Here is a 27,478-nt window from a genome sequence, read left to right as displayed (position 1 = left end):
TACAAATATGGTACATTTTATGATAAATCACTGTTGTCCTGTCCGTATATTTGATACAATCACCACATAATTGCTCAATCTTAATATAATTTCTAAAAACATGTTGATTTCAGTAAATATTTTACAAAAAAGCATATTTGCTTACCTCTTAATCATAATGATCGATGCTGCCTTACAGTCTGCGCTCGATTGCTTTCGACTGGAGAAGATGTGAGTCGATAGCAGAGCTATGCTTTTCGCTGATGCAACACACTGTCACTGACAGGTTCTTCCAGTCGGCTTCTCTCACCCACGGCTCTCAGAAATAACACAGGTTTTGAGGTAAGTCAATGGGTTGCCTCTTCTGCAGCTTTAAATTAAACAGACGTAGGTTGTTAGAAAGATGTAGCTAAAAGCTTTTTTAGCTAAACGGATTTTCCTTAAAAACATTAGCGAGGCGAGCTAAGATTAGCTGCACATGGTTTTGTTGCTAACAAGCTACAAGCTTGTCTGGCTTGTTCTTTCATGGCCTGAATCGAGAAGCATTTTGTAATTAGTGTGGTTAGAGTTGACCTGTTGACAAACTAAGCTACGTTATTTGTTTCTTTTTTTGGAACATGTCATAATCCGTATAGCTAGCATCTGTTACAATCAGTTTAATGTGTGTAGGTTGTGATGCTTAACATTATTTCCAGTGTTGCGAACACAGGTGAGCACAGTCCCACCAGCGGATAGAGAGCTCCTGTTGTTTTGCTCCCCGCTGATTATGACAGCCTAGAGGAAACACTTTCAGTGTTTGTAGTCAAGAGTAACATTAAGGTGACAATGAATGGCCAAACATCCATCTTTGTATTCATAGGGCCCTGCACCATGGCAGAACAGCTAAGTCCAGATGAGAAGTTTCACCTCATCACCCGGAACCTCCAGGTAGGACATTTTTCATATATATTTTTCCATAGGCGTAGCTACCCCCCCCCCCCCCCCCCCCCCCCCCACACACACACACACACACATTTACTCAGTAGGAAACTCCACCTAACGCCGTTTCGATTGCTCTTGAAAAAACTCTGTTCCACTTGGTTCATTAGATTATAGAGAATAACCTCACTGCTGAAATCCAATGTTTTCCTGGTTACCACAGCGCTGCAATATGTTGGGGATGAAATTCCCCTTGTTTCTTCTGATCACCTTCCCGAGTTTGTTTATAAGCAAGGAGCGGATAAATTCTGGTCTCAAGATTACAATTTATTGAACAATGAGGCAGATTCTGAGTCACAGAGCTCTGGGTTGTTGCAACACAAAGAACCAAACAAGAACAACACAAGAACAGAACAACCAACAAGAACGAACAACCATGCAGCAACAACGAACAATGCAACGACCACTGGACATAGAATTCACACATTGATATACCACAGGGGTGTTCCTGCCTGCCGGCCCACAGGGGCATCTACTGGGGCATCTACCCCCCCAGAAGTTATATGACACACTATGAAATTACTTCTTAATACATTCAGTATCCTTGAATTACTTTGATTTTCTATAAAACTTCCTAACACATAAACACTTATGAAAATCACATTATTGAGTGATAAACACATATAAACATGAATACTTCATGTTAGTGGCACACTTCTATATATCTGAACACACACTGCATATTAACACCATGCAGAATAAATTCTTTCACCCCTCAAATACCGTTACTATAGTAACGGAGCTAACAAAGCCAGTGGCTTTCTTCAGGCGAGCGTAAAACACCACAAAGAGAACCGTCAGTGCTGGTAGAAGCTGGAGGAGGTGACGTCAGTGTCATCCCACAAAGTCCAGCTCATACTGAAGCCTTACTGTTTTGTTACATGGCCCCAGGTGACGTTAGGTTGATGCTAAGTCAGCTTAGAAAAGTTGGGAGGAAGCTACTGTTTACTTTTAGTTGCAGTAGGTATTATTTGTCTGACGACATGTTGTTGCCTTTTCTGCTGCCTCCCCACACACAATGGACATGAGGAGATTAATAACAAAGACACAGAATGTTAAGAGTTATTTTCAGCATTAACCCATATTACAATAAGGCCAGGTTAGCTTCTGTTAGCCTTCTGGCTTCAGCCTCACCTAGCCAGTGCACATAGCCACCTGCTCCTATTCTTATCAGCAAGAATACAATAAATGTAACGGACCGTCAGGACACAGTGGTGCATTATATGAACAGGGAAACACTGATGCATCATTATAAACCATCCACAAAGTTTGTTGTGAATTGAGCAGTTTTATAAGCAAATAAAAATAAAGACATGCATTTTTTTGTAAGTTAGTATTTTTAGTGTTTCAGTATTATCTGCATTAAGCAGTTTGGTTCATGGTCCAACAACTTTTTGAAACTTAGATGATGCGAAAACCACTGTGTTAAATCAATGCTGATGCTATTTCATTGATGATATATGTATTTTAAGGCTCATTTATATTGGTTATTATTTGAAAAGTAAAGCATAATCTAGCTCCATCTCTCTACTCCATATTTGAGGTTGGTACTGAGTGAGTCAGAGGCAGGGCCATCATGTAGGGCCAGTGGAGGAAATTCTGTTGCTGAGGTGAGTGATGACGGGAAAACTCTTATCAGGTGGACATGAGGGAGATTTGCCAGTTTTTTGTCTCTGTAAATGAGAGAAGGCGGCAGATATAGAGGCTTTGTATAATCTGTTAGTGTAGTGCCACCAGTGTGGTTGACAAAACTGTTGTTTCACTTGGAATTAGTTTCTCTATGCCACTGTGTTTTAAAATCAATGACTTTTTGTTGAATCTGTCTCTGAAATAGTCATTAAGTGTTTACTTCTGTAGGTAAAATAGTTTAACAACCTGTTAAAATCCACAGGAAATCGCAACTACCGTATTTTCACGACTATAAGGCGCACCTAAAAGTCTAAAATTTTCTCAAAAGTCGGCCCTGCGCCTTATAATACGGTGCGCCTTGTGTATGGGTTGAGTACCAGACACGGGGACGTGGTACGTAAACTACGTACGCTGGCAGCAATTCACCAATCAGCTGAACAGTACGTCATACGTACACTACGTACACTAGCAGCGATGAACCAATCAGATGGATACTACATAACACACCGGTTCAGCCGATTGGTGAATTGCTGCCAGCGTACACTACGTACGCTGGCAGCAATTCACCAATCAGCTGAATGCTACGGTACTGGCGCAGCAACTTCCAGCGGATTACAGCTTCCGCGTTATGCAGTGACAACATTGCCAGCAAAAACATCCAGCCCAGCCACATCACCAACATGGATGAAGTCCACCTCACTTTCGACATCCCCGTGAACCAAACTGTGGAGAGAATGGGGACCAGCACGGTATCAATACGGACTGTAGTGGTGGACTGGATGCTAATGGACAGAAACTTCCGCCTATGGAAGAGAAAGACTCTGCCTAAAGAAATGTTTCCAGCAGGAGTCTTTGTTAAGGAGAAATGAGGAGACGAGGAGTGGCTCAGGGAAGTTTATGTAAAGAGACCGGATGGTTTTTTTCCACGCATCACCCTCGCTGCTGATCCGCGACTCCGCGTACGCCCGTCTCACCGCTGGTGTAAAAATACAGGCGAAGCAGATGAATTCATAGCTTGCCGTTATCCCGGGAGGGTTAACAAAGAACTCCAACCGCTGGACATCGGCGTAAACAGGGCGTTCAAAGTAAAGTTGCGAGCGGTGTGGGAGCGATGGATGGCGGACAGCGAGCACAGCTTTACTGCGAGGCAGCGCCGGGCGAGTTACGTCAGTTATGTGAATGGATTGTGGACACATGGGCTCATGTTTCTGCAGTGACTGTTGCCTGAGCTTTTGTGAAAGCCGGCATAATTTCCGAACAATAATAATAATAATTTCCGAACAGCCAGCCGGCAACGTGTGTGGCTGTGACTCTGACAGCGACGAGAGGGAAGCTGGCAGGTTTGAACTCGCGCAGTTGTTTCCTGTTTATTGTTGTAATAAATGTTCTGTACAGTCAGCCACTGGTAAGGATGAATTAGGAATCACTGTGGTGCATCTGATTAAAATGCGGGACAACGTATATCCGAAGATGGTCTTTATTTATTAATAAAGTGTAAAGATAAAGTTGGAATCACAACAGGCATTCAGCAGCAGCCACTGCTCTGCCCATAGAAACACACACGCTGTTTCTCTGTCTCTGCCACCGTTGAGAGAGAGGCTGCACCGGCTCTCCTCACTGATATCCGGTTTTTACTGAATTTACGTACTGGTATGTTTTAGCGTAACCTGCGCCTTATGGTACGGTGCGCCTTGTGTATGCGCTGAGGACAGAAATAGACCGTGTAACTGACACTGCGCCTTATAATGCGGTGCGCCTTATGGTCGCGAAAATACGGTACTTCATATTATTATATTATATTTCATAATATACTAATGTATATTTTTTTCACCACCCACCCACAGAAAGTCCCCCCCCCACATACACACACATATTTTTAATGCTTCCTATGCCACTGTATTTTTCATTATAGTTTCTTATATAGACTAATGTTCTCATGTAGCTCTGTCTCACAAGTTTTTGGTTTTGTATATTGCAGGAGGTCCTTGGAGAGGAGAAGGTGAAGCAGGTTCTTCAGGAGAGAGAGCTGAAGGTGTACTGGGGCACAGCAACTACTGGCAAACCCCATGTAGCCTACTTTGTTCCCATGTCCAAGATTGCAGACTTTCTCAAGGCTGGGTGTGAGGTGGGAAGAGATCATTTAGGAGCTTGTCTGTCAGACCTAATAGTGCTGATTTCTGGTTCAAATCAGAGTAACAAAAAACAAGGTTTTGTTGTTCTTCCTCTGGTTAGGTCACAATCCTGTTTGCAGACTTGCATGCCTACCTAGACAACATGAAAGCTCCCTGGGAGCTGCTGGATCTCAGGGTGAAATACTATGAACAGGTCATCAAGGCTATGTTGGAGAGCATTGGTGTGCCTCTGGAAAAGCTCAAGTTTATCAAAGGAACCAATTTCCAACTCAGCAGGTCTGCTGCACTGGCTTAAAATGCTTTCTTGTTAAACTTTTCCTTATTTCATTTTAGCTGCAGATCCTGTCTAAAGTGTCTGTAAAGTCTGTGTTTTTATGTTTGTCAGAGAGTACACTCTTGATGTGTACCGCCTCTCCTCCATGGTGACAGAGCATGATGCTAAAAAGGCTGGAGCTGAGGTCGTCAAGCAGGTGGAGCATCCTCTACTCAGTGGTCTGCTGTACCCTGGCCTGCAGGTAATATCACTGCTACTTTGAATACATCCTCAAATAGAAATTCCGCTACTAAATACTATCAGGTTTATTTTAGACTAAGCCTTAGTAAATAGAATCTGTACTTGTGCTCAGGCTCTGGATGAGGAGTACCTGAAGGTGGATGCCCAGTTTGGAGGAGTAGACCAGAGGAAGATTTTCACTCTGGCAGAGAAGGTATCCTGTCTCGGGTTTATTTACTGTATATTAAATGATTGCGAAGCATTGATTAGGATTTGGTGTTGACATTGTTTCTTTTCTTTTTTTTTTCAGTACCTGCCCTCCCTTGGCTATGCTAAGCGTGCCCACCTAATGAACCCCATGGTACCAGGACTAACCGGGGCCAAAATGAGCTCTTCAGAAGAAGTAAGGCTGTAACAATGTTGTCAGCTGATTTTCTTCACACACATTGTCAGTCATAACTATGTGTTTTTGGCTATAGGATTCAAAGATCGATCTTCTGGACTCAAAAGAGGATGTGAAGAAGAAGCTGAAGAAGGCTTTCTGTGAGCCAGGCAACACACAGAACAATGGAGTTCTGTCTTTTGTCAAATATGTGCTCTTCCCTCTACGAGGAGGTAGAAAACAGTCTTCATTGTCCTTATGTTGCCGTGGCTTTGGATGTTTACTCCACATATAAAAATATTTAATCATTTGTATTTTAGACTTCTCCATCAAAAGAGACCCAAAGTGGGGTGGAGACAAAGTTTACACTGTAGTTGAAGATTTGGAAAAAGACTTCGCTGAGGAGGTGACATAGCCCAAATGGTTTATTCGATAAGATATGCTTGTATAGGTATATTTCAGCTCAAATACTTTTTAATTTTTATTTGCAAACTCTCATGTTTAGCTGGTCCACCCAGGAGATCTGAAGGCCTCAGTGGAAGTCGCACTAAATGAGCTGCTGGAGCCAATCAGAAAGAAGTTTCAGTCTCCTGAGCTCCGCAAACTTACCAACTCTGCCTACCCCTCACAGACAAGTCAGTATTTTTGAAAGGTTTTATTTACAGTGGAACTTCATTCTGAGATTTTACATTGTATTCTGTGTTTGTTTAGAAGCAGCAGGAAAGGGTGCAAAGATAAAAGGAAGCGCTGGAGGAGGTGGAGAAGGGGACGATGACGTTGTCCCCTCCAGACTGGACATCAGGGTGGGAAAGGTTGTCAGTGTGGAGAAGGTAAGTGATAGCTTGATGGCACAATGTTTATAAGTGTGGTCATGTTGCAATATTATTACTTCTGTCTTTCAAACTTGCAGCATCCAGATGCTGATTCCCTGTACCTGGAGAAGATTGACGTTGGGGAACCGGAGCCAAGGACCGTAGTCAGTGGGCTGGTGGCCTATGTCTCACAGGAGGACCTGCAGGACAGAATGGTGCTGGTGCTTTGCAATCTGAAGCCCCAGAAGATGCGAGGGATTGAATCTCAAGCCATGCTGTTGTGTGCCTCTATGTGAGTGTTGTTTGTGCACAAAGATGGTGTTATCACTCAGGATTTTGTTTTTTAATCCTCTGACTTCCCCTGGTTGATTTGCAGTGAAGGGGAGCCCAGGAGGGTGGAACCTCTGGACCCGCCAGAGGGTTCATCGCCAGGTGAGCAGGTCTTTGTGGAAGGGTATGACTCAAGGAAACCAGATGAGAGACTCAACCCAAAGAAGAAAGTGTGGGAGAAACTACAGGTATGTTTCTGTAGTCTAAAAATTGAATACACTAAATTACTGCAATTTTTTTATATACGAACCACATATATGTAATACGTTCTTTCAGGTGGACCTGAACATATCAGACGAGTGTGTTGCTCAGTGGAAAGACAAGCAGCTGATGACCAAACTGGGACAGATAACATGTAAGACACTCAAAGGAGGCAACATCAGTTAAGAAATTGAGGCTGCTCCTTATGGCCACATGACAACGACTGCATACTTTCATCAACAAATCGCCATGGCAACTACATTATATGGATGTGACAGGACATTGGTGCCACTCAAATCGTTCAGACTGGCTAAGATAATTTCTGTAACTGCTTTGATTACTAGATATACAATACAATATACAGTAATGTAACTAATCTACTGATGGTTGGTTTCATTTCCTCTAAATATCTATGGTGTTATTAATGCTGACATACCATAAATATTTAGTAAATCACAGTTAACAAGGATGAATTGAAACTGATTGCTCATTCCTGGATGTCGCTAATGAAGAATCTCAGGTTTCTTAAAAGGGACTTCTTGTTACAGTACATTTCCTGGTTAAAGTTGTTTGCCTTCATGCTAAATGGTCTTATTGGTCCCATACATCTTATATTTATATATATATATATATATATATATATATATATATATATATATATATATATATATATATATATATATATATATATATATATATATCAGTATACATTGTACTATAGACGATTGTGTTTGGGGTAATGTTGCACAGAAATCATAGCCATAAGAAAACAATGCATCATCTCTAACTTAAAATAAACACTGGTTGAATTCTGTGGTCTACAAGAAAGATGTTTTTGTTTGTTTTTGGAAACTGTAAAAATATGAATACAAAAGACAGGATTTAATACACTTAGATTTTATTTATAGAAGTAATAACTGTACATAATTCTTTATAATCGCCAAGATTTTTTGACCCATTACAAAGAGTCCATGTAATTCACTTGCTGTTGATTCTGCTGGGGTGAAAGTGATTTGTGCAAATAGTGATGAGCTGGATTTTTCCATCGTAATGGTCTGGACCAGAGTTTTAGATGGAGAATATTTTATAAAATCATTTATGTCTGCTCCAGTGTATCAGTCATCAAGGGCCAATCAACACAGCCATAGCCCTAAAAGTGGTTCTTATATGATTCTTAAATATCTCATATTTGGTAGGAAAAGGTGACTGACAGTGCTACACTCATAAATAAGATATGATACTTTTGTCCTAAAAGAAATCTTGTGTAGAAAGCATCTAATAGGTATTTACTCGCTTTAATCAGATGTTTTATTTCTGTGGAGTCTTACCGGAAAATCAACTGTTTTACAAATATGTCTCCCTCTTAACTGACAAAACGTCGGCAACATCCCTTTTTCTCAAATTATTTTCCACACAGTGCAAAGCAGGCTGAACCTAGCTAAAAAGATTACCTGCCTGTAATTTTCTTTGTAAATCTCCCATAAGAAATGGGCAATATATTACAACAAAAGGGGTAGGAAAACAGACGATAAACCTCTGTACAGAAATGCTTTGTAAAGACAAATAAGCTGCACTACCTAATTCAACCTCTAGGAGGCGATCTTGCACAAGCCAATGTATGCCATTTCACCCTGAGGGGCCTGGATAGGAGATAGACTATACTTTTAGAAAAATACTCCAGAATAAAGCTATAAGAAACTGGGAGTGATGCTTTTTTGCATAAATATGTAGGAAGGCCATTTCAGGCTAAGGCTTTTGGAGAAGACGTAACACACAATAACAAGATAGATGAGCTCAATATCTTGCAGTAATGTCAGTCCTTTGTTTGTTCCTCTGACATGAGTCTGTTTACTCTTTTAAAACAGTGTTTCAATTGTGTCTGCCGTCACTCTTGTAGCTGTAGGGGGGAAGACAAGAGGAGGTTAGATGTTATGGCATCAACATAACACAGACACAGGAACACACGTAATGAGTATTCTGTCCTAATCTAATTAAATTTCTGAGACATGATCATGAGGTTCAGGTTAAGGCTGATTAAAGCACATGCTTTCACATTTAACTGAAAGAAAGCTGCAGGCGAGCCAGCAGTGTGTCCTTGTGCTGGCATTGAGCATCAAATATGCACTTTAAAGTTTGCTTGCAAGAAAAAAAAAGAAAAATGATAGCAGATCATGGCTACTTCACTTACTTGTTATTTCAGGAGGTGTTACTCCTATTGCTCCACTCCCTTCACCAAGCTCCATCTTTGCTGAAAAACTGAGCGGATTTTGCGATGGAGTAATGCTGCTCTGGGCTGGCTTTTTCGCTACAGGTGGAGGAACCCTTTCACACTTGACTCCACCATTTGAGAACGCAGCAGCCTTTGATTGGTCAGACACCTGCATGAGCTCGGCCGCCAAACTCTGCTTCAGACTTGCCTGAGCCTCTGGGGAGGAGGCAGCCGGAGTCTCTATGACGACTCTTTTTGTGCTCCTAGAAAAGATAAAGCTGGCGGTGGAGGCTGGGGACTTGAGCACATCACATCCTTCAGGTGGTTTCGGTGACAGAGCTCCTGGTTCATTCATGCAGCTGTAGGTGGGTGATCTCACACCCAGTCTGCAGGGGAGACTGTCTCTTGAGGACATGGCTGCCGTTTTAATGCGTATAGCTTCCTGTAAGCGCATTGAAGGAGTGCTTATTGTCACAGAGGGTGTTTTTACATTCTGAGGAGGAGATTTCAATGACAAAGACTTGCGGATGGGCTTCTGAGGAATGCTTTGAGAACCTTGGATTAAGACTAGGGTATTCTCCTGAACAGGGGTTCCCTCGTTTGTGGGTTTATCCTCGGAGGGAGCCTTCCCTTGATCTTCAGTCATGTTGACTGACCTGAGGCGAACCATCTGAAGCAGGGAGGGGGTAACTAGAGGTATGTTAGCATCCTCTTTAGGAATGGGTGCACTTTTGTGGCGGGAGAGAAGCTCCTTGCTCCTTGCGTCGCGATTTGCTACACTGGGTTGCCTTCGGAAATTAACCCCATGGGTTAAATTCTCTGCTGGGAGGGGGGGTGCTACTGGTATAGCAGTAGGAGCTGAAGACTGGGGGCTAACAAGAGCTACAGAAGCAGACTGAGCTTCAGTTTTCAGAGAGTTTTGCTTCAGGAAAGTGCTCGGAGGAAGTACAGCCATGACTGTTACTGGGCTCTCTGCTCTTGTAACAGGTGGAATAGGAGGTGATTCCTCAAGTGGAGGTGAGACACCAGATGAAATACTCTTGCAAGAAACCTCATCATCAGTGTTGGAAACCTGTACAACAACCACTGGTTTTTTATTAGTTACAACTGGTTGTGGCATGGGACCTGGGGGACTGTGATCACGCACTGTGACACAACTGTCCATTACATCCGGCACACTATCTGGTGGAGGTGGTGGAGGAAAGTCCACCTCCTCCCCTCCGTCAAAGACAGAATCCCCTTCCAAAGGAGGTGGAGGAGGTGGCCAACAAGACTCCACAACGTGGGTCTCCTCCTGCACGATCTGAAGTTCATTAGGTGGCACAGACACACATGAAGAAGGCATTTTCCTTGATAGAGGAGGTGTGGGATGGTATGCAGGGGGAGGAGTAGGTGGTGGTGAAACCTTGTGTATTTTAGGGATCTCTATTGAAAGCGTCTGCATGGATGGGATGTCGCTTCTGTTTACTTCATTTTCATTCTCATCAACTAAAACAGTTAGGCCGTTCTGTGAGGACGTCTTATGACTCTCAGCAGGTGAATGGACCTCTGTTGTGGCACTACTACCCAATTCCGTTTGCTGCTCTGTCAACACAGCCTCCTCTCTGCGCAGTATGTTTGTGGGTTTCTTCATGACAGGAGGTGGCTCTTTCTTGGGAGTTACCTCTTGACTGTCTGGGTCCTTCACTGCAGAGCTACTTGGTCTCTTAACATCTACATTTTCCTCTGTTTTATTCTGGATTAAAGACTTAACTTGTTCAGTGTCTGGACATTCACTACCTTCCTGCTCTGTTTGCACATCTTGAGAAGAATACATGACTGGCAATGGCTCTGTCATTGATTTGTTTTCTGTCAATTCTAAAACAGGCTTGTTTGTATGGTTTTCAGGTGAAACATCTGTGTCTTTATTGGTTTCAGACTGGGTTCCTGTCTGTTTATCTGTGCTATCCTGTTTTTGTGTGACTTTGCTAACATTAGGGCATGATCCACATAGGAGCTCAAAAGTGCATCTGTTGTGAGCCCATGTCTCTGGAGGAGGAGGACATGGAGCTTTGACTTTAGGAGGTGGTGGGATGTTCAACAGGTCTCTGATTTCTGCTCTAAAACTTGAATTGTTTTTTGTAGCAGTAGTCGGTGGAGATCCAGCCTGCGGAGGCACACCTGTGGAGATGTCTGCATTGGCGAGCTCAGATGTACCTGATGATAATGAGGTAAGAGAGGATGAAGGAGAAGCTGCTGATGAAGCTCGCGATACTGATCTCTCTGGTTTGACTGGCGTCTTCTTCTGTTTGTCTGGAGAGATTGGGGAGATCTCTTTTGGGGAGAGGGTTGGAGTGCCACTCTGACTGGAGTAACCACTGGAAGGGGACATAGTCCGTTCGAATTTTCCCCCTTCTGAGGGAGTTTTCTGTGGAGAGGATGGGCTGGCTTCTGGTGGTGGATCTCTTGCTCCTCCAGTCACAATAGAAGATGTCTGCATGGGGTTTAAATAAATGGCCGATGGAGCTGGAGATCCAGTAGAGTTTGATACTGGTGTGATGTTCTTATTTGTGTCATCTTCTGCTGCTGTACTCCTTGTGGCAGTTGTTGCCTCCCCAGAAGCAGAATCGCTGAGATCTTTGCTATCTACCAGAATCCTGGAGGTACTTCTGATCTTATTATTATGCAGAGAGTTTGTTCTCCGTGGAGGTGCAGGGGGCTGCTTCGTCTTCATAACCGAAAGGCTACGAGTGAAGTTGTGTTTGTTCTTTGCATGTTCTTCAGCAGCCGCTGATGCTGGTGCTGCAGACCCAGACCCTGGTCCTCTAACAGTATTTTCATTTTTACTGCTGAGGTTGCTGGTCACACTAGCTGAACTACAGAGACTGACAAGTTCTTGGTCTCCACCAGAGTGCTCTGCGTGGCTCTCCTGCACATTAACACCCACTTTCTGTGAGTTACCGCTGCGTGTGCTACTCTTTGAGGATACAGGTGAGGAGTTTGAAATAATGGTCTTTGAAGACTGTGACTCGCTCCAGTTTGACCCTGAGACTGATGTAGACATGAGTGTGGGGTTATCATTGGAATTGTGAGTCTGGGAACCATCACCATCTGATCTTCTGGACAACAAAGGGCTAGCTGAGGAGTCCCCAGATGTAAGGCTGCTTTTGCTTACAGTGCTGCTGCCACGGGTCCGGCTAGTGCTGCGGTCAATCTCAATGACTTCAATTGAGGCTGGCAGGACAGCATTAGGGATGATTGTTGACAAGTAAGTAGCCTGAGGGGAGATGGACATCACTGGGCCCTGACGGGAAACAAAAATTTCACATCTAAATGTAGACAATGAGGTACTAAGAATAAAGAGTCTTCTTTTTCTGCTTATTATCTGATGTTCTTCTTACCTGGGGTTCCTGGAAGAAGGTAAACATTGAAGGAGTAAGTGAGCAGGAGGTGGTCATACCAGAGACTGCAAGGGATTTTGGTCTCAGAGTCGAGGTGGGGTAGAGATAGGAACCAAAGCCCTGATGGTTGACGGACTGCTCGTCATGGTACATTGCCTGAAGGTGCTCCCTCACCAGCTGTTCATCTTTAAACGCCTGCACAGAAGTGAAAAGGGGACCATTTTTAAATGCTAAAAATAAATGAAGCCTGTCTTTGTTTTTTTTCTGGAGAACCTTACCTCTAACTCTGAAAGGTGCACCCTGGCTCCCTCCTTTTTCACTGCTGGAGTCCCGCCATTAACCGTAGGAATGATAACAACACCAGATTGACTGTCACTGACATGCCTCTCATGATTAGGGAGGTGGATAGAGACAAGTGGCTGAAAAGTGGAACTTCTGTGCAAAGCTGTGAAGAAGGAATATAAAATTACATGTTGCTAGCATGGTGACAGCAAACTAGTGCTGTAGACATACCAAGCTCCTTCTGGACCTGGTTAGGAATACCCATGATGGTGGTCCTCCTGCTCCTCTTCCTGGTCTTGTCTAATCTTTTCACTGGATTCAAAGGCTTGAATGTGGAACCTGAGAGACAAAGGGAAATCAGTCTTAAGTGTGTATTTGTTTGTGTGTAGGCTGGAATTAAAAGCTTGCATTTGCTAACATACATTAGTTGTTTAGTCTAAAGGTTAAATCAAAGTGATGCTCCATAATGCACAGAAACTGCTGAGTGTATTAGGAAACTGTCTTCTCTTCAGAATTTTAGGATGTGATCAGAAAACCAACCACACACTGCACACACATACACACACACACACAGTGACATGCTTAGCCTTCCAGCTGTGATATGCGGAGGCAGCCGCAGTGCCATCTTCAAATGCTTAGTACTTTTGAGAAACTGAAAGAGCTTCAGCTGCATATAAGTGTATGCCTGTGTGTCAAGTTGCCCTTCGTTTGATTTCACACAATAACTGCAGAGGCACCAAGCAGCTAATGAGACATGCATGCTAAATAAGTGCCTGAATTTGACAATTTAACAAACTCAGAAATACAACTCAAACTGCTCACTGCTGCTATGATTAGCTCCTGTTTCTCTAAGATGAACTCAATACTGATGCCTCCTTTCTAAGTAGACACACACACACACACAGGGCTGCAATTTACCTTGATGTGTAAGCACAGGCCTAGTCAGCACTGTAGAGGTTACAGTAGTATCAGTATTCATGGACTCCGGAGAGCCATCCCTGTCCTTGGAGCTGAAATCCTGCTCAGGACAGAGAGTGTCTGTGGACTGAAGTGGATACCCACACACACATATACACAGAGACACACAACAGTGTTTAGTTAGATGGCATTGGATGTGTTCTGGAAGTAGGGAAAATGATCCATTAGGCTTCAGGGACACTTACAGCAACGCTTTCATTGTCAGGAAAGTTCACTCCATTCTTGTGCTCTGTGTAAAAAAAAAAACCACACACACACACAATTTGAACACACAGAAGCATTCTTCGCAGTCATAAGTGTACAGAATCTATCATCAGTTATGTAAAAAAGATTAGAATCTTTAGCTGGTGACTGTGTGTCTATGTGTCTATGTGTCTATGCGTCGTGCCTTCTTGCTGTAGTATCTTGAGTCCCTCCTGAGCTTCGATGTGCAGGTCTTCCAGGTATTGTGGCCTGCTGCCCTCAATGAAAACATTCTCCTGGTAGTGCTGTGAGGGCGTGTAATGGACCGTTAGCCTCTTCTGGTCTTCATTGCCCTTCGGTCCAGCTGGGGGGAAAAAAGAAACCTTATGAAAGGTCTTTCCTTTGGTGTCCTCTGGCGAAATACAAACATCAACGAACACTCAACAGGTGTCCAACTTTTATCAGCTTTACAGTGAATCCTCTGGACTTACACCTGGCATGAGTGTGTGTGTTTACCAGAGCATCTTTGACGCAGCACACTCACCAACTGGCAATCAGACATTCCAGCCTTGCCAGGCACTCAGCAGTGAACTATGGGCTGGCTAATCTCCTACAGCAGGGATTAAGTAATCTGGACCGTCAGCATGCAAATATGCAACTGTCTCATGCTGTGGGGCCTGCTGTGTAGGACCTGGACTGAGCCCTTCCTTCAGGGTGGCTTTACTCAGAGTCAAAGGACAACATATGAGACTAAACAGAAAATGAAACTACATGATTGCAAGAACCATTGCCTTGGTTGATTCTAGTCATTGTTTTGTCATCCTGCAGATGGTTTAACAGCCTAAATGGTAGCAGAGATGTGTAATGGATCTCAAGTTGAGAGCATAACCTATGGGAAATTAGCTACGCAAAGTGGGTAAAAGCTTAGCTCAACAAGAGTTAATGTGAGGTGTCCACTTTCCTTCCTTTGTCCCTTTTAATGCTGGCTCCCAGTCTCACCTGATTAGATGTAGTGTGTGTAAGGTAAGACACCCCTCCCACATTCACACAGGTGAGGCAGCCCCAGTACAATGTCCTCCCCTGTGTGCAGCTCAGTTCAGTATGAACCTGGTACTGTCTGATACAATCAAAGAAAATAAGGGGAACTCTCAGCTTTTCATCACACAAATCACTCACATACAATGTAGAGTTGTGGTTAATAGGAGCAATATCCCTATTTGAGATTCTGTCAGACCCCTGAAGAAGGTTTAGGGGATTCCAGTTGATTAAGACGATCGCCAAAAAAGTCAGTAAAGCCCTTTATCTCATTAGAGAGACCCCCCAAACTGCCCTCATGGCTAATTCTTGTGTGCCAGTGTGTCTGTGTTTGTGACACATAGACCAGCGTGAAAAATATCTGTAACTATGTTTGTATCATTCAAAGAAATAGACCAGTCCATCACATCTCAGAATTAACAGTGCATAAACATAAACTTCTGTGGTACTTCAGAGCTACTGTCATAAAGTCTAGCACTCAGTCCTCAGCATCCTGACAATTAAGATGCTGCCTGCCACATTCCTCCATGTGACTCAGCACTCACCCTTCTTCTTGAAGACGGACAGCAGAGAGTGGATGCTCTTCCTCAAGTAGACAACCATGCCTACACCAGTGCCATAGCAAAAACAGAATCAAAATCGTGGAGTAAAGTGTCCAACTTTTTCTGCCAGTAGTGAGAAAAATCTACAAAAAATCTGGCTGCTTGGACCTCGAAGGACTGACTTTTGAAAAAAAGGAATTAAAAACTTGATGGCTAGTTGTGAGCATAGATGATTCTGCAGACTGACTTAGGAAGGACAAGTGCACAATAAGATCTGCTTCCAGCCAAAGCAGCCTGTCCCAGCTGCCTTATCCCTGAGTCTGATACCCTCATCCCCTCCCCCTCTGCGCTCTCTCTCTCTCTTTCTCTCTCTCCCTCGCTCGCTCTCTATTTCGATTCCCCTCTCTATTGTCAAATGATGAACCCCCCCAGCCAGCAAAACGTCTGTCAAAGTTTGGCTTTCAGGAAGCAACCACCCCCTCTTCATTCAATATAGACAGACACGTGTGAGGTTGTGTGCACACACACACTCGCTGTACCCCCCAGTTCCTCACATTCATATTGTAAATAGCCTGGAAAATGTCCTGTCTCATTGGATTTCACAGTTAACAAAGCTTGAAAATTAAAAAATAATGTACTGACTTAATATTGTCCTAGAGGAAAATACACCAGATCTGTTCAAATTTAAATATAAAATAAATGTAAAAGTTTGTTAATTAAAACTACTTTCACTGGAGGCATCCTTCTTTGTGTTTGTTGGCTCTGATAAAAGCTCAAACTACTGCATGTTTATTGGTATGTTTAGGTTTTTGTCACTGTCCCTTCTCTAATGGAGGCCTTCAGCATTTTGCATGTGTCTGACGCTGTTGCTCATTATCTAAGAGCTACAGGCTTCTTCATTTGACAGTGAAGGTTGTGTCCTCTCAATGAAAAGCTACTGTATGCTCCATCCACTTATGTATCCCTACATCACTTTTCTCCAGCACAACTCCTTGCCTTTTGCCAATCTCTTTGCCTTACTCTTCCTGTCTGCCCCTTAGCCTTATATCTAACAAGAGGTCTAGTTTGAGTTATAAATAGCTGACACAGGCTCAGTTCATCATCTGTAATGGTGCTGTCTGGGGATGAGTTTCTGTACGCCTGCTAATGTTTCCTGACAAACTGCAGAGGGTATGAAATACAACACGGCTGTGAGAAAACTCTGTTTCTGTGCCAAACGAAGAACCAGCGCTGGGTCCCGGGTTTATTTTCCTGGTGAGAAAGCAGCACTTTGATCCATTTTTCCTCTGAATGGATGTTTATTCCCAATAAAGTGGCACAGCAGGGGGGCTACAGCTGGTCTCCACCAGCTGGAGGGTAGTAACATAATTATCTTCAAAACATTCGCCTGACATCCTTTCACACACTTCATCAATACAGGGCCCTGGCACTGAATAAATACCAGCAAAATCTCCACCATGGTGCCTCGAATCAGACTGTCCATGCTGGCGTTGGTTCAGCCTCAGGGTGAGTGGAATAAGCTGAGGCGTTCAGGAGAGCAGCTTTACACACAGGAGTCATGCCAGAGGATTAACTCTGCCAGTAGATTAACCTGTCCATCCCTTTACCTCACACCTCCCTGCACCTGACATTTGTTTTCTCTCTATCACATCTTTTTCACTCAGTCACATTCTTCATCTCAGATGAATGACATCACTTATGCTCATTAAGCCCTAAATCCATATTAATTTCTGCAAACAGTTTACCACTATGGGACGTGCAGGAGCTTCTGTGCATGAGAAAAGCACTTTGTTACACAGTGACAAGGCCCTTTAAGATCCAAACAGATATAAAAACCTCACCACACCCCGTCTACTCGACACAGACCTTTGCAATGTGCCAAATTCGGGGGTCTCTGGGCCAGCCTCTGCAACCCCCCTGTTGTTAACTAAGACCCCTCATATCAATATTCATTAGAAGGCCTAAAGAGACACCATCTGGTCCTGGGGGAGAGGGCAGAGTGGCTTCACATGCCTTTGATTCAGCAAACACACCATTCCACTGCATAAGAAAACACAACAATGGGTTTACAAAGGAGGAGCGCATGTGCGCCAATGCTAATGCACATTTTTAACTCTCACAGTTTTATAGTCAAATAAGTAACATATTCCAACTATACCTGTCACGACCTGGTGTATTTTTGGTTTTGTTTTCCTTGTTTTGGGTTTTTTAGTTTAATCTGTTTTAGTTCCTGTAGTTCTGGTGTTTTGTTTCCCTGGGTTTAGTCTTGTCTTGTGTTTCCTGTTTTACTTTGGTAGTCCTGTCCTCCCTGGTAGTCTTGTGTTTTACTTCCTGTGTTTTCCCTCCTTGTTGATTACCTGCCCTGCCCTCATGTGTGTCACCTGTGTGTCGTTGTCTTCCCTGGCCCTTGTGTATTTAGTCTTTGTCTTCCCTGCGCTCTCTGCCAGTTTGTCTCGTCGTCACTCTAGGGGATCGTGTGTCCATGCCTCGATGCTATGACCAGGTTTTTTCATGCCATGCCATGCCATGCTTAGATTTAGCCTTTTTTGCCCTGTAGTGGCTTTTCCACCTTAGTGTGATTTTTAGTTAGTTAACTTTTGCCTTGCCTTTTGAACCAAGCCAAGCGTGATTTTTAGTTAGTTTTGTTTGCTCTCCTGGCCTGTAATAAAGACTTTGTTTTGCCACGTGACCGCCCTGTGATTCTGCATCTGTGTCTGCCTCACCCGCACAAACCCTGACAATACCTGTTTAAAAAAAAAGCTTATGTGCCACTATAAGGGAATAATGAGACGTTGTTTTACAGCTTCCTTTAAAGATAATATCATAAATCACCACTGCCAGACTAATGAACTTGTTAACAGGCCAAATAGACTGCAGAGGAACAATCAGAGTCTAAACAGCCAACAACAACTTGGTTGTTAAAATGTCAGACCAGAAAAACCCACACATCATTAGCTTGAAAGCATTTAAAATAATTATTTGACAATATGTCCTGATTCAGCTATCTGAGTGTAACTGTAAATAAAGATTTAAACTAAACATGCATACAACAGAAAACAGGTTTACATCTATTTAACTATTTAGTTAGAAAATTATTAAAACAATATAAATTCCCTCTAAAACAATGTATTGTATTATTTTCACTTGTCTAGTGAGCTATGTGTTGGTTGAGAGAGAAATAAAAGTGACTTATGAAATACACACCATATAAAGAGTGATTGACCTATTTAACTGAAGTAAATGCATCAGTTTTACCAGAGCAGACGCTGCTCTACGTCATTCCATGTATACACCCAAACAGTGTCTTCATACTCCACTAGAGAGTGCTATATCAGCTCTTTCTGTTTGTTCAGTGACTATGAGACTGCAAAAAACAGCAGGTCATCTGATGATGATGTTTACTGTAGAGATGCGTGGCCGCTTTGTAATAATGCTGGGTAAAAAGCAGCTAAATGTAAAATATGGCTCCCTTTGGACTGACCAAGCCCAAACTCTGACGCTAACACACACACATACACTGATTGGAAAATTTAATACTTTGACCACATGGTGTGTATTAGCTCATCTGATGTCCTCAGCTCAACCTCTCATTAGCTGCACATGGGAGGAAGGAGGTAAAGAGAGAAGAAGAGGGTAAAAAGTGATGCAGCCTTTGTCATAACCTCAACATCAGTATCAGGTGAGTGCTGGACCAACTGGACCGTGACAAGCTGCAGGGTTTCCACTTCATGCCCCGCTAGGCTTGAAAACTGCTGTTGTTTAAGTGTATAGCAGGGTTAGTGGTTCGGTGCCTGCATGCTGGGCTCATTAAAACAGTGCAGGGACATGGGGTGACATAGCTGTAAAGATGTCAAAAAAAGAATGAACAACATAGGCTAAAAAACATTGATCACTGTGCTCATTTTCCACTTGGTCTCAGACACACCTGCAGAGCCTGGGTGGCTTTACACAGCTGTGGACTATAACAAGGACAATGAGCGCTTGTTAAATACAGAGGCCTGGGATGCATCTTCAGGGTTACGAGTATAATAATAATAATAATAATAATAATCTATCTATCTATCTATCTATCTATCTATCTATCTATCTATCTATCTATCTATCTATCTATCTATCTATCTATCTATCTATCTATCTATCTATCTATCTAAAATAAGATTTCACCTATGCTTGTTAGTGAAATTAATTTGTTTTGTTTTTTGTCGATAGTGGCCTATACAGTGTTGTTCTTGTCCACAGTCTCTCCCAGCTTTCACCAGAAGTAATGAAACTGCCACAGCACTGGAAGACAGGGTTAAAATGTGACCAGCAGTAAACCTCCACACACACACACACACACACAGGTGTCATTATTCAGCTCATTGCTGTTCTCCTGATTTGTATTCAATAGCCGCTGTGGTGGACTTGAGTTATGAGCTCCCACACGGTGTAGTGTGAACCAGGGAGAGAGGGAGAGATGGAGGACATACTGTATTCAGCACAATTTTTCAGGTATCTTGTTGTGATAATCTGCCGCCTTCTTTTCAGGTGGCCCAGTCAGAATGAAATATGAATTGCCAGATTAGGTTCATTTGTCACTGTATTTATCTGATGAGAGCAAACGGCCACAGAAGGAGCGTGAAACAAAATCAAAATGTAAGACTTGTATAACATGGCTCTGGAGATGGTGCAGAGATGGCTGCAGGATGAGAGTGAAGCAAGGTGAAGAAGGGACGAAGAAACAGGAAGAGGTGTGCAGGGCACAGAGAGGACATAAATCACTGCATACAGTAACTGTCACTACCCATGAGCCACCTGCATTTCTGATTTCCTCAGGGTGGGACACGGAGACAGTGAGATAATGAGGGAACAAGGAAGAAAGAGAGTGAAGAAAGGGATGTTGATCCCTGCAGGGTAATTTTATAATATTTGTAGAAAGACTTGAGTTTATTCTTTAATATTTACATTTACAGCAGCAAATGTGTCAGCTGAGGATATGCAGATACCTACGATGGAGACTATTTGACACGATGCTTGTCTATTTACACACACTACAAGCAGAAAGCCTCTGGTACCATATTCTTGTCCCTTGTCAACAGATTCTTCACATTCATATGCAAGTATCTGTTTACAGAGATTAGTCTGATCCCTGAATACAGGCAGCCATTGTGCAAGGCAACCACTGCTTAGCCGATTACCAAAGGTATCAGAAGTGACATCAAACAGCTGATCCTGGTACAGGCTTAGAAATCAGTCTTTAAAACACCACTGTAGAAATAATGTCTCCTTACATGTCTGATTATTCACCAAGCAGAGATAAATCCTGCATTTTTGCTGCTGTTCTTAATCCTGACCTAAAGCAGGCTGTAAACAATAAGCTGAGGTGACTGATGACACCTCGGGACCCTCTGAGAGAAGCACCCGAACGTCGAGCTAAACTTGGCGGCTGTGCTTAAAAATAGTATCTGTCACTCCTTTTTTGTAATTATCCCTCTCTCACTCCTTCCTCTCTTTCTCCACCTGATAAGAGGATTGTGGGTATTTTTCCTAAAGCTCTCTCTTTTTTAGGTGTGTCATACCAATTTAGCAAAACTGAAAGCTCTGTAAACACATATACAGGTATGGATGCCTCACAGCTGAAGCTGCTGTTCACTACATTTATCTGAAAACAGGATAATAAATCTGTTTTCCATTGGTGGGTGGGAGTGAGGTGACACTGGAAAATTAGAGGCTAAGGATAGCTGCAAAAGGCCTCCAGACAAAAACCACCCAGAGAGCAGACAACAAATATCCACTATAATCAACGGGATAGAAGAAGAATAAACATAAAAAATATTGGTTGTTATACTAACTATCACAAGTCAGTAAAGCAGCATGAATCGTTAGCAGGTAAATACTGCAGAAGAAGTATATATTTTGCAAATCTTTTTAACATATAGGCAACAGCTGGAAAGAACAGAGAGCGTGCTATTTGAGGCCATATATCCCTGATGCAGAATGGTCTCATTGAATGTGATTGATGACTTAATGACAGACCTACAGCTTCCGTGAGGGGTCATCTCCGAGCAGGCCGGGACAGGACAGGCCTGACACCCTCGAGTCTGATTACACTTAAGGACCTGGAGACTTTTTTAGAATTTTGAGGGTTCACTTAGATTGTGATACTTTATTAAGTTAAATGAGAAGGCTAACACTGCTCTGATGTTACCCTAGACACCACACGGCTCTGTTGATTACTAATGAACATCCTTTGATTAATATGCAAAGAAGCCGAAGCATGAAAATGATATTTTATGTTCTCATTACCTGAGCTACACCTTTGCAGACTCAATGCTAAGCTAAGCTAACGGCCATTCTTACTGCAACTCCACATTTGGCACAAAGATATCAAGACTGCTGCAAGAAAATGAATAAGCATTTTGTAAGTGTGGTTTCCTAGATTACTTATGCATCCCAAGCTTCTTTCTTGGAATTAATTTTCTTTGGCAGACAAACTGTGAGACATTGTGCATCCACTGTCACAGATAAACCATTTTTACCACAAAACATCTGCTAAAATAAAGATGTCTGTTTCACAGGAAAATTAGTTTCACATTTAGCAGCTGTTCAAAATCCTTTTTTTTAAATGTAATGATGACATAAGGTCTAAATGCCATGGTCTGGTTAGTCTCATTATAGGGAATAAAATGTATTCTGCATTGGGCTTTCCTTTAGACCCAAATGTCATTTATGTCATTATATGCACTCATTTCTCTCTGGAAGTTAAAGAGATAATACATATTTCCAGGCATGGACATTTTTGAGACAATGGTCCCTTGTTCCTCTCTGTATGTGGACCCTTAGTCTGTTATAATGGATTAATTGCATTTTGACTCAGTCAGTTGCTGCTATGACAAAGAGCCATAGATAAAGAAGCTATTTAACAGTGGAAATAATAAAATATAAGTTGTATGTTATGTTAAGTTATGTTTGTGCCACTAAGAATAAAGAGTCAATTTTACTCCCCTCAAATATTATATAGTTAATTAATATATCATCAATATTTTTATTGCAAATTTCCTGCTGATGTTTTGATATGAGTCATCTGAATCACCACAGACACATTAGGCTTAAACAGATGCAGCCTGTTGTCCATATACACTGCAACACACATGTATACCAACCATAAATGTGTTTGTCAGTGTGTGTGAGGGAAAGATATGCTGAGAATGAGTTTGGCGTGTCAACTTGTGCGAGCGACTTCTGCCCACAGAGAACAACAACTCATTCTGCCAACAGTGAGCCTTCATTAATGTCCCAGAAACACACTCTTCTTCCTCCTCACTCTTCCTCATTCAAATCCCATTATGCACGGCCAACGAACTAAGACTCTCTTTCGTAAACAAGTCAAAACAGTTCTGACTGAATCTCTCTGAAAACAAATCTGTGTGAAAAGGCGACAGTGTGTTTGAGTAAACCTCAGCTCCCAAGTGTAACTTCCCCCGCATATGTCCAAGGTCTCCTGACACCAGTGAGACACGATGTTAATGATGGCTGCTGTTTTACAATGTGTAACAGGTTGGCTACTTTGAGTTTGTTACTGTAGTATACACATGTGAGAATGGATCATATGCAAAAAAAAATTTGTGTCAAAAAGAAGCAGAAACACAATGTGGAAAAATTTGGGCACCAAGTTGTTCAAAGAAAGGAAAACTTTTCCCACACTGTGTGCAGTGTTCTGTATTATATGCAGGGGTTAAGATAGGAGATAACATCACATGGTATGATCCTTAGTAGCACTCTACTTTCCTTGTGTTGTTTTCTTTTCTTTTCATTTTTTAAATGTCTCGTTTTGCTTCTTTTGTGTTTTCATTTTAATCTATTAGCTGCCATAATCCATGATCTCTTCTATGCCAGTTTTAGTTTTAATTTTGACCTTTCCTTTTTGTTAGCTCATGTTTTTGGGATTTTTTGAACTTTCAACTTTTGGGTAATAAACTGGTCTCGTGCTGTAGTCTGCATTTAGATCCTATAGCTCCTTCTTTGCAAACTACAGCACAATGTCTCTTTTCTGTGTGATGCTGCTCAGGTTGTTGTAAACTTTCCTGATTTTATCGCATAGCTAGTCCAAAAATAAATCTCTGTCTGTTTTTACACCGAACGCACATCAAAAAGTGTTTGTAGCAGCTTCCAAACCAGATTTATTTGATCTGTACCAGAAGAAAGCTCTAAATGAGCACTTTGAGATGAACAATAAGCAGCTCTCTGATTGCTGATTAATTTGATTTCAGTTTTAGCAAAAGATGCTTAGCAGAGACTGTCACAAGTTTTAAATTACAGATTTTGGACACAGCCATATTGGAAGCTTAACGTAAGCATAATAGATGAGTTTGTTCTTGTTGCCAAAAGATAGGGATCAAATACCACACGTCCACAGCTGAAATGGTGACCTTTGAATGACACATGCACACAGGTCTGCATGTTTCTCTCTCTCTTTGTGTGTGTGTGCAGTTTAACAGCATAGTCTGATGCTCTAATTTCATTTATGTGGTAATGCAGGAAGCCAATGAACTGAGCCCTATTACAGGGAAACCACTTAGTCGTTTTATACTGGAGACAGAGGGATCGCTTGTGTTGTGTCACTGATACAATGAAACTACAAGGAAACGGAGCAGCAACATGCTGGTGAAGTAAATGTCCCTCAAACAAATGTCCAACTCATCGCCTTCTCTCTATATAAAACACAGTCTAACTGCCTGCTGCTTTGTGCTGCTGTTAATTAAGCAGATTTTGCAGGTTATGAAAATTACAAAATACACTCAAGGTATCCTAAAGCTGAACTGCAAACTCTCTGTAGGTTTGTCGCTACAAGGGATCACAGAACGCATTCGATCCAGTGTTTGTGTGAAAGTGTTGACTAGTGTAGTGCAGCTTTAATTAAGTAAAGGGCAGTAAGGGAACATCATTATCATAAGTCGTGTAGAGGCTTTGCTCCAAATTTAGGTCACCTCATTACATTGCAAACTTGTGACTACTTTACATACACTTCCTTTTTACATGCATGAGACTTCAAGCAAGGAATTATCCATGCTTCAGAATATTCTGGAAATGACATCCAGCAGCTGAGCATTCCCATGCTGCATTTAGGGTCAGAATAAGCAGGTTAACCACAATTGTATGTTGTCAGATGTGTCTTAAGGGTAAGAAAGTTCTGCTGTAAAAGGGCACCAGAGGACGGGATGGAAGAAGGTAACGATCGCCTTTCATCTTAAAAGAAAACCTCTGACAACTGGCAACTGCCTTAGTGATAAATCTATACTGTCAAGGAGTGAGAAGGAGACACTCCTATTTAAACTAAGGGCTCTCAAATACACAGAATTTTAAGGAGATCAGAGTCACTCTCAATCTCCTGTTCTTTTCTTTTTCCTAATTACCTCATTGCTATATACAAGCAAACGTCAGCCAATGAGATTAAAGGATTGTCGGAAAACTGTGAAAGATCCCAGATACCTAGCAAGTACTGGTTAGTATGTCTATTTTTGCCATCTAAATCACACCAATAGCTAGTATTTATATTTATATAGTCGATACTTAAGTCCTTAAAAATGGAACGTGTATTTCTCTGGCGACATGGGGCGGAGACATGATTAAAAACAAAACTTAACAAAACAGCTTGTGGTGTCAGTGGTACTAAAACTTTGGATTCTTGAGTCCACCACATTGTACATTGCAGACGATCCCCAAACTACCTCCCTAATTGAACTTTTACTGCTGTATTGGTCTTATGAGCAGATGACATAAGGCAATGCAATCATACATTAGTATAAATTAGCCTGTTTGTCATACCTGGAGGATGTGTTAATGATCAAATGTGACATTTTTTATGAGGACAGGTTGACCATTTTTACTCATAGGATGCTGATTGGATCAGGCCACCCCTTGGCATATAACTGGAAGGCTATATCTAAACTGCAATGTACATGTAATGCTTGCCTGCATGTAAAGCAGAACAGAGCAGTGACATGCATGGAGAGAAACACAACAGACCAGAGCTGGAAGATGAGATGGGCGAGGCAGAGGAGAGATAGATAACAGAGACAAATATTCATCACCTCTTTATCCAACTGTGTGTTGGCTAAGCTCTCTGCAGGGAGCCCATGACTTTGACAGTGGCACTCTGTAAATGGGATCTTCAAAGGAGGCCCAAGAAGAGAGTCTTACAGAAATCAAAAGGCTTAGGGTGAGCCTTACCCAGCAGCATAATGGAAAATGGAATATCACACAGTTATAATGTAAATGGCCTGGAAATCTGCTGGCAGCCTTGTTCTCAAATTATACAACACGTTCCTCTCTTCTTAAATCCCCATTATTTTCACTAGACAAGAGTCACCATTCCATTCTCCCTCTCTAATTCTGTCCTCTCTTTTCACATTCCCTCACCTCGCAAGTCCTCAAAGCCACAATCTTATCATTTTACAAAGTCAAAGGTGAGGAGTCAGTGAAAACCCTACATGTACACATCTCTCCTGTCAAATGCTGGAAGATAAATAACTCCCCAACCATTCAAGGTCAAGAAGAAAGTGGAGGAAGCAGAGATGAGAGTACGAAGCTGGATGAGCAATTGCAGATATACGCTAGTAATACAGGTTTAAATTTGGCGTCTGAGCCAGACTATCCTGCAATGAAAGGCAGAGTGGACATTTATGAGAAAGTAAAAATGAAACATCTGGAGAGGCATCAGCTGCATCACAGAACTGTATGTGTGCCTGAATCTCATCTGGATCACTGACCACCTGTGGATGCAGCAAAGTGATCTCAACTCATCCACTGTGGCCAGAATATGGCTAATTTTGCTATAAAATCAGTAATCTTTTGGCAAACACACAAACAGCAGTGGGGAGTGTGACATGAAGAGCCCTCCCATGCGTGACCTTGACCAAAAATACAGCAGAGAGCCATGCAGTGGAGCGTATGTGTGACATCCAGTCGTTTCTCAGTCTGTGAAGTGCCAAACTCCCGCACATAAACAACAGGACTTGGGAAAGTGTGCAGAACCAGAGATGACACATTATTATTTTTTATATTTTAGACATAGACATGATGCAGGATTATTTGGATTAAAATCATCAAAAAATCAGTACCTTGAGCCTCATTCTGACATAAAAAAATTGTCTGTTTGTGAGCTGGATGGGTGCCCATGCGTAAAGAAATTGGCTGGAATGTAGGAATGCATTCACACCCCAAGTTTCTGAATAAACTCTCCATGAATGAGGTGGTGAATGCTGCCGAGAAGAAGATGACGATCACACACACAAAGACATTGACCACCCAGACAGAAAATGAAGATGTGTTTGTATAGACATGCAGACACACAAGGTTTATAGTCACAATATCTTTATAGTAAAGCTGTGGCATATCTTTTTAAACTGAAACTAAACTCAAAAACAGATTGTGTGTCTGTCAGTTTCAGCTGTGATGAGGTAATATGATAACAATCGGGATAGCGAAAGAACAACAGCCTTGGTTAAGGAGAAAAACATTATGTCAATAACAAACCTCAGTGGTAGAGCCTTATCTGACAATCTGTCTGTGTCAGTGTGAGCTTGTGTTCAACCTGTTTGTCAGGTGTTTTTTCTTTTTTTTTTCCCTTTGTCGCTTCGGGGACAGCTAACAGAGACAATGATCAGCGTGGGAGCAGCTATGCACTGTTTTTCCACTGCAGATATTAGTGGTCTGCCGGTCACAACTCACAGAGGCATACATTAATCCTAGCCACAGGATCCTAGCCACCCCCCAACCCCACACACACAATCCCACACTGTGTAGTGAAAAAGCATGAAAGGTAAATTCACTCTAAAGTAAATTGCTGTTTTCCCTTGGTCATCTGTCAGCAGGAGAAACAAATCAGCAGAACCAAAACAAGAAAAAACAAACCACACAACCTTCTTCTGCACACGTGTGCAATAAGCAGGAAG

At 42.2% G+C, this 27,478-nt stretch overlaps 2 protein-coding genes across 3 annotated transcripts in view; one reads left to right on the top strand and one right to left on the bottom strand.

The window, feature by feature from the left end:
• The first annotated feature begins 218 nt into the window (after positions 1–218).
• Positions 219–7,573, top strand: yars1 (tyrosyl-tRNA synthetase 1). Its single transcript, XM_028399964.1, has 14 exons — positions 219–321; positions 839–906; positions 4,565–4,711; positions 4,819–4,994; positions 5,104–5,233; positions 5,345–5,425; positions 5,522–5,614; positions 5,691–5,826; positions 5,914–5,999; positions 6,099–6,228; positions 6,305–6,423; positions 6,504–6,697; positions 6,782–6,923; positions 7,012–7,573. The coding sequence occupies exons 2-14, from the start codon at positions 850–852 to the stop codon at positions 7,120–7,122; spliced, it is 1,602 nt and encodes a 533-aa protein (XP_028255765.1). The 5' UTR covers positions 219–321; positions 839–849; the 3' UTR covers positions 7,123–7,573.
• A 327-nt stretch (positions 7,574–7,900) lies between these two features.
• Positions 7,901–27,478, bottom strand: part of nhsl3 (NHS like 3) — a 32,525-nt gene continuing 12,947 nt past the window's right edge. For both annotated transcript variants that reach the window (XM_028399962.1, XM_028399963.1), the window contains 8 exons: positions 14,174–14,332; positions 13,971–14,014; positions 13,726–13,852; positions 13,039–13,146; positions 12,804–12,970; positions 12,526–12,720; positions 9,125–12,428; positions 7,901–8,833 (listed from right to left, as the gene is read on the bottom strand). In XM_028399962.1, coding sequence (XP_028255763.1) covers positions 8,793–8,833; positions 9,125–12,428; positions 12,526–12,720; positions 12,804–12,970; positions 13,039–13,146; positions 13,726–13,852; positions 13,971–14,014; positions 14,174–14,332 — 4,145 coding nt within the window. In that variant the 3' untranslated portion in view covers positions 7,901–8,792. The remainder of the gene's footprint in view (positions 8,834–9,124; positions 12,429–12,525; positions 12,721–12,803; positions 12,971–13,038; positions 13,147–13,725; positions 13,853–13,970; positions 14,015–14,173; positions 14,333–27,478) is intronic.

Source organism: Parambassis ranga, chromosome 2 (assembly GCF_900634625.1).
Source record: "Parambassis ranga chromosome 2, fParRan2.1, whole genome shotgun sequence".
NCBI lineage: Eukaryota > Metazoa > Chordata > Actinopteri > Ambassidae > Parambassis > Parambassis ranga.
This window is presented reverse-complemented; position numbering and strand designations above follow the sequence as displayed.

Bases quoted from the DNA above. Each gene is read 5' to 3' on its own strand.
- yars1 (XM_028399964.1), top strand. From the start codon at position 850: ATGGCAGAACAGCTAAGTCCAGATGAGAAGTTTCACCTCATCACCCGG. The intron at 6,000-6,098 runs GTGACATAGCCC...TCTCATGTTTAG, and splicing joins AAAAAGACTTCGCTGAGGAG to CTGGTCCACCCAGGAGATCT. The intron at 6,424-6,503 runs GTAAGTGATAGC...TCAAACTTGCAG, and splicing joins AGGTTGTCAGTGTGGAGAAG to CATCCAGATGCTGATTCCCT.